Source organism: Austrofundulus limnaeus, unplaced genomic scaffold (assembly GCF_001266775.1).
Source record: "Austrofundulus limnaeus strain Quisiro unplaced genomic scaffold, Austrofundulus_limnaeus-1.0 Scaffold108, whole genome shotgun sequence".
NCBI classification, from domain to species: Eukaryota; Metazoa; Chordata; class Actinopteri; order Cyprinodontiformes; family Rivulidae; genus Austrofundulus; species Austrofundulus limnaeus.
In genome coordinates this window covers 85,762-91,931 of record NW_013952510.1, presented here as the reverse complement: position 1 = coordinate 91,931, position 6,170 = coordinate 85,762, and the positions used below count along the sequence as shown (strand labels likewise).

At 35.4% G+C, this 6,170-nt stretch overlaps 2 protein-coding genes across 3 annotated transcripts in view; one reads left to right on the top strand and one right to left on the bottom strand.

Moving 5' to 3' along the window:
- Positions 1–137: 137 nt before the first annotated feature.
- Positions 138–1,954, bottom strand: vkorc1 (vitamin K epoxide reductase complex, subunit 1). The gene is made up of 3 exons (XM_014013904.1): positions 1,673–1,954; positions 1,256–1,365; positions 138–1,097 (listed from the first exon to the last, which is right to left on the bottom strand). The coding sequence occupies exons 1-3, from the start codon at positions 1,849–1,851 to the stop codon at positions 886–888; spliced, it is 501 nt and encodes a 166-aa protein (XP_013869358.1). The 5' UTR covers positions 1,852–1,954; the 3' UTR covers positions 138–885.
- Positions 1,955–3,637: 1,683 nt separating this feature from the next.
- mapk7 (mitogen-activated protein kinase 7) overlaps positions 3,638–6,170 on the top strand; it is a gene marked incomplete in the record, with an annotated part of 7,864 nt that continues 5,331 nt past the window's right edge. For both annotated transcript variants that reach the window (XM_014013903.1, XM_014013902.1), the window contains 1 exon segment: positions 3,638–3,873.

Genomic DNA, 6,170 nt, shown 5'->3' with positions numbered 1-6,170 from the left:
GGGGGGGGGGATTCTGTAAAGAAACACTTTTGTGATATAATAATCTTATGTTGTAATATGACAGTAGATATATAAATATACTGAAGAAAATAGTTTCCTTCATTTAAATTGCTTAAGTTTGAAAAAGACACCATCAGGCATGTCTCTGTTTTTATTTCACACAGTATATTTTAAGCTGATTAAAACAATGTGTTACATTTAGGTTTTTATGATAMATTGTAGCTCAAACATGAAACTGAACCTGTGGGTTTGATTTTAATTAATGCAGCAGAAGCACAAGATTACTTCTTTTTCTGTCATTCAAAAATAAACTAATATTACTAAGCATTTTTAATGAAAATCTAGTCTGTCTGTTGTCAGGATAAAACAAACAGGTTAATATACAGTATTACAAAAYGTTCAACATACTCAAAGACAAATATCCCAGTGCAGTAAATGCTGGTAACATTTCTGACGAATGATTTAAAAAAAAAAAACGTTGTTCTTCTTCATTCAGTCATTTGAGTTCTTATTGTGATTAAAAGTTAATTTGTTTTCTTAACATTGTAAATTCTTGTAAGTAACTATGATTCATGTTTTGCAGTGAAAATAATCCTTTAACATCCTGAGAGACGTTTATTCAGAAGTGAATTAAAACTGAGTATTTGGCTCCATCTGCTGGCAGGACTCAGTAATTGCACAATATTAAAAAGTTTTTTTTTTCTCCTTCACTTTGATGATGTCTGACAAAATGCCAGACAAAAGAGTTGTGTGTCATACGTGTCACGAATGAACAACATACAAAACAGTTTTTGGCTTGAGATCGTCTGATTGATCCGAGGYGATTTTGAATATTCTAACAACATAGCTTTGTTGATCCAGACTGATCCAGGTAAATCACATCATTCATCCAGTTTTTTCCTTCATTCCTTCGAGCGCTTTCCTTCTTTTCAGGTTGGTGTAGAGCAGTGCAAAGTTGACAACGTACGTTGACACACACACCAAGCAGAAATCCTCCAGAACAAACACAAGGATAGATGCCAGGTAAAGCGAACCAGCGATGGACACCCAGGAGGACAGGACCAAGGCCAGGGCTGCTTTTTTAGACAGAGTCAGTCCTGCAACAAAGACGTGTGAGATTCACTCCCTCAGTTTAAATAAAAAACATTGTGCTGACATCTCAAATAGCTGGAAATGATAACCAAACCATGCAAAACACAAGACTCCAGCCTGAAAACGCAACGCTGTAATTTTCTGAGGACAATAACAGACTAACCGAGGGCCAACTGCAGAGTGTAAAATATGATRCCGAGCAAACTGTTGGGTTGGTTCAGGGGACTATCTTGGGCCACGAAGTACTGGACCAAACCAAAACCACGTCCCCATCTGCCAAAAACAGGAGAAAAACAGTCATCATTCTGAGAAACATTGTTAAATATGATTTAATAGACTTATCAAAATAATTCTCCTACACATGTTTTTTATTAAAATATAACTAAATTCATTTTGTATGTTTTCTCACTGTAGAGTAGCACTGATGTAAGGAATTTCTAGGTATTTCAAAAAGCCAACACGTGGCAATGGGGATGGGGGGGGGGGGTGGAAAAGCTACAAAACAAACTTAGAAAAAGCCCAGGGTTACATATAAAGTTTGTGTTTTCTGCAGGTGTATAAAGGAAGGTCAGAATCCTACCTGGAAGTAAAAACCTTGGAGCAGCTCACCGATTCTCCCAGATCACACATCGCTCTGTAAGCTGGGTCTCTTTCTTTGGTGAGTTCAACATGAAGAGCATAAACAGACAAAAGCAAACCGAGGAGACACAAAACTCTCCGCGCTGCGCTCTCCCACCTCGGCAAACCCTGAGCCGCCATGTGCCAAACTTATGGGCTGATCTGTAACTAATGCGGCAGCTGCACAGAAGACTCAAATATTTATTTAGGCATTTGTGTTTAACCCCTCACCAGGTTGTGACTRGAGGCGACGTGTCAYTCTYACCTCTGATTGGTCAGGTCCAGTTTACCTTCCTCTCATTGGACGGGAGGTCCAGATGTGACTCAGACAGATGGGTATTTTGTTTGGTTCTAATTCTTCTATGAATGTTACAACTGACCCCCACCAATAAGGCACGACTCAAGAGCAAAACAAAAATAAGTTTGAATTTATTCTAAAAGAAAAACAAACCTTAGATTTAGGAAAAAGTAGTAAATGACACCAGACCATTTTGTAAAAACGGGGAGCAAAGGTTGTTGGGCAGTATAGTATCTACAGGGTAATACAACTAGAAAAGTATGTTAATTCAGCTCAACTCAGCTTTATTTCTACAGCTTTTTTTTTTCAAACGCAGAGGTAACTCAAGCTGAAAAGAATAAAAAAAACTCTAAAATAAATAAGGAACTAAACATAAAACATATAAACGTGACTTAAATGTTTATTTATTTATTTATTTATTTATTTATTTATTTATTTATTTATTTATTTATTTATTTATTGCAGATACATTCAGAATATGCACCTTTGAAAGTCCACAAAGGAACACTGATAGTTCCTTTATTCGACCACCAGACGGCGCCAAAAATCCGTTACATTTTGATTCTATTTAATTTCCATGAATCGTCCTGAAATGTACAAAATGGAAAGTATAAAGGTTAGRGACGCTTATTTCCCATCAAAGTAAAATATGTACCATAATAATGCGGGAAATACGTTTCCTTACGCCTATTTGTGTCTTTTATCATCTTTCAGGCCTCGGGTTTTAAATTTGCTGTTGCAATTATTTTATTGTCCACAAGAGGGCAGAAAAACACAAACACACTTGAAGAGAGCAAGTGAACAACAAGAAAAGTGTTTTCAAAAATGTCCCTTTTTCGTCTCAGTCTCGCTACTCAGTGTTTAGTACTCATTYTACAAGTAATGTTGACAGAATATAACATATCAGTGTCGTAAAACTGGCAAAGTGTCTATAAACTAGAGACAGTTTAAACACGTGTTTAAAGAAAACTAAACAAAAAACGTAACATCTGTGTTTTTCCCCCCAACATTTAATACCATTTTGATAGAGAATTAAAAGTAGTCGCTTTTATTTTGAAAGTCCACACAAGATACAACGCTCACATGTGACTTTTACAAAAGTACTCACAATTTTATCATCGTTCTGTCATAACATCAATGAAGTATTGATTATCGTAAGCCCTGTAGCTTGACAATGTTTATGGAGAAGAAACCATTGACAAAATATTAATTTATCTTTTACGTGAATTGTTAATCTTAACAACAGCTTAAATAAAAATGTGTGACGTAACTGAACAGTGTAGTTAATAAGAAATCACTGGTTCATTCATTTTCCTTGTTTCTTGCTTGCTTCCTTATAAAAGAATGACCCTTTTCACTTTTGAAGTTTTGAGTTTGCTGTCATTTCTGGGTTGTTGCACACAGAGCTTCTAGCGCATCATTTATGAGAGCGGGCCATATTGGTCGAAATCTGTGGAAATTRTGGAAAACAATGAAGCCAGCCAAAATAAATAAATAAAACCACAGAGACCTCGCTGTCTACAAGAACGCCCCTCCCCTAATGGCGTCTCGTCCATCTATTGGACGGTTTCACAGCCCTGTCCTCTTTTAATTGGTCGGCCGTGTGGCACTCAAACTCAACACGGAACTGTTTGAGGAAGAGCCAGACAAAACAAATGAAGTACCGTGCTTGTTGGCGATTAAAAATACGAATACGAATGTTTTGATTTCTTTCACAAGTTGCAAATATGTTCTATTGTTTGGAAACGTGTATTAGTTTTGTAGCATGTTGTTTTAAAACAGAGAAAGTCATTGTTTAAGCGGCTCGTAGGAAACTGGAGCCTCAGGTAACGTTAGCTAGCCTACGCCCCTGCGTGCTGAAGCAGGTAAGACTGATTCATATTATGTCAATATAACGCATTCCTTATATCTTTCTTTTATCACAAATAACTTGTCTTATTCATCAGCTTTACGTTGGTTTGTCCCAAAGCAATTCTTAATACAAGCTACAGCTGTTGCCTTATTGTAAACCAGGGCCTGATGAAGTYACTGAGGACCGTGTTGGATTTGATTTTATTACATTAAAATTACTGGTTACAAAAGGTAAACACATACMTTACAACTGAGAAGAATAAAAAACACATCTGTTTTACTTATTTTCATTAACCTRTTTGGGCATTTCATCTGTTTAAACTGCACCACCTTGAATTACAATCATTTGGGAAATTATTGGTGAAATGATAAGAAAAAATGAATATAGCGTTCTTATTACCCGCTAGTCTAGTTTCAAAATTGCATATTTTACATAAACAGAAAATGTTTTCACTCGGGTGTTAATAATAAAAAAAATCTGGAGAAATTTGAGCTTTTGAAACAGAAAATTTAATAAAAATCCTGTTAATTGCTCTGTTTAAGTCTTAGTGATATTCATTCAAGGTTGTCCCTGTTTTCTTTACAAACATTTCACTGACTGCAAATCAGTGGCGGATCTAGGACTTTTTTGAGTAAGGGGCCATCAAGGGGTCACTATATTCATAGAGGGGCCAAAGCCTTTGTTCAGCATCCTTTCACACAAATCCCCAGTTTTGGTAAGATGTAAACATTTAACCAGTCATACATGTTCGAACACTTGTAATGTAATGTATTTTTTTAATAGATTACGACTTTACAATAAGGCTCCCCTTATAGATGGCTTTTAAAGAGTTTATAGATAGGTTACTAATTATCCTGTAAACACTTTATAAATTATTAATAAGTGTTTATTATGCATCAAGGTAAAAAAGAGAGACTAAACTGTCTGGTTTCTTTCCAAATACTGAGCCAAATCTGTTTGGGTATTAAACATTTCAGACTAGTTTACTACCTTGTAAGCACAATAATGATTAGGAAATGCATATTTTAACACATAAATATCCACATATATTAAAGGGATCCCTGTTGTACAAAATAAAACTGTACACTGTTTTAGTTTGGGATGGATTATTTGGTATGTTAACATGACGTTTTTTGTTTGTTTTTATTTATTTTATTTTATTTAGTTTTTTGATACATCAACATTGTTGATAGTAGTTACATGTTTGAACAATAATTTCAAATATTATCAACATTAAGTTTTAAAAATGATTTTCACATTAAAGACTAACTTTTGGCATTTATAAATGTTTATTTGCCATTAATAAATAGTGTACTGTATTACACTTTGATAAGTCTCCCTTTGACAGTTGTGAATATTTATAATGCAGTAATACAGCACAATATTAATATATTAAAATATGCGTTTCTTATCATTTAAACTCTTTATAAGCCATTTATAAGGGGAGCCTTATTGTAAAGTGGTACCAAAAAAATCTTGCACAGAACATTCTCAGTCAATTCCCAGTTTTTCATACATTTTATTGTACATAGATAAAATATTCTCAAACACACAACGTGTGAAAAAATCCAACCATCATTTGTCGGATGAAAGACTTTTTTTACAGGATTGTTCTAATTTTCTTAAGGAGAGAAGAAGAATTCTGTAAGCTTGATTCATTCTGGACTTTACTATTTGACTCATTAGCGCACTAGTGTTTGAACATGGAACTGCATCCACCGTCATCACTCCCAGACAAAAGACAGATGAATGACAGGACAGGGGCACTTCAGGAGGCCAATCAGATTTCAGCTGGAGCCAATGCTCCTGTGGCCCTGCCCCTAGAACCACCCCTGTTTGGCAGGCCATATTTGGCCCATGGGCCTTGAGTTTGACACATGGTTTAGACTTTCATAGTTGGGGCTCTGAGATTTATTTAAAAACTGATACATAATAGATAAATGCTTTTTCTGCACGTGTAATGTTTCAACTGATGTTTTGGCTCTTTCACATCTTTGTTTTCTGTAGTACTCAACTGTAAAGAAATTTTTCACTCTCCTTCATTCTGAAGAAGTTTATTTTTAAAACAGCTGGTAGAAAAATCCTGCAGGGTGGTGATTTCAGGTTGCCCGAGGAGGCCTTTAAACTACCGTTCTGTGTCTTAGCAGTGGCAAATTCTTTTCCCAGTCTTCCCACACAGACAGCATCAGTGGGAAAGCCTCTGTTTTCTGTGACGACATGCAGCGTTTTGAAGTTATCAGGTTGTTAAAGGGATCCACAATTAGTGGTAACATTAAACTTTATTTGATAAACATCTATTTTAACTGTAAA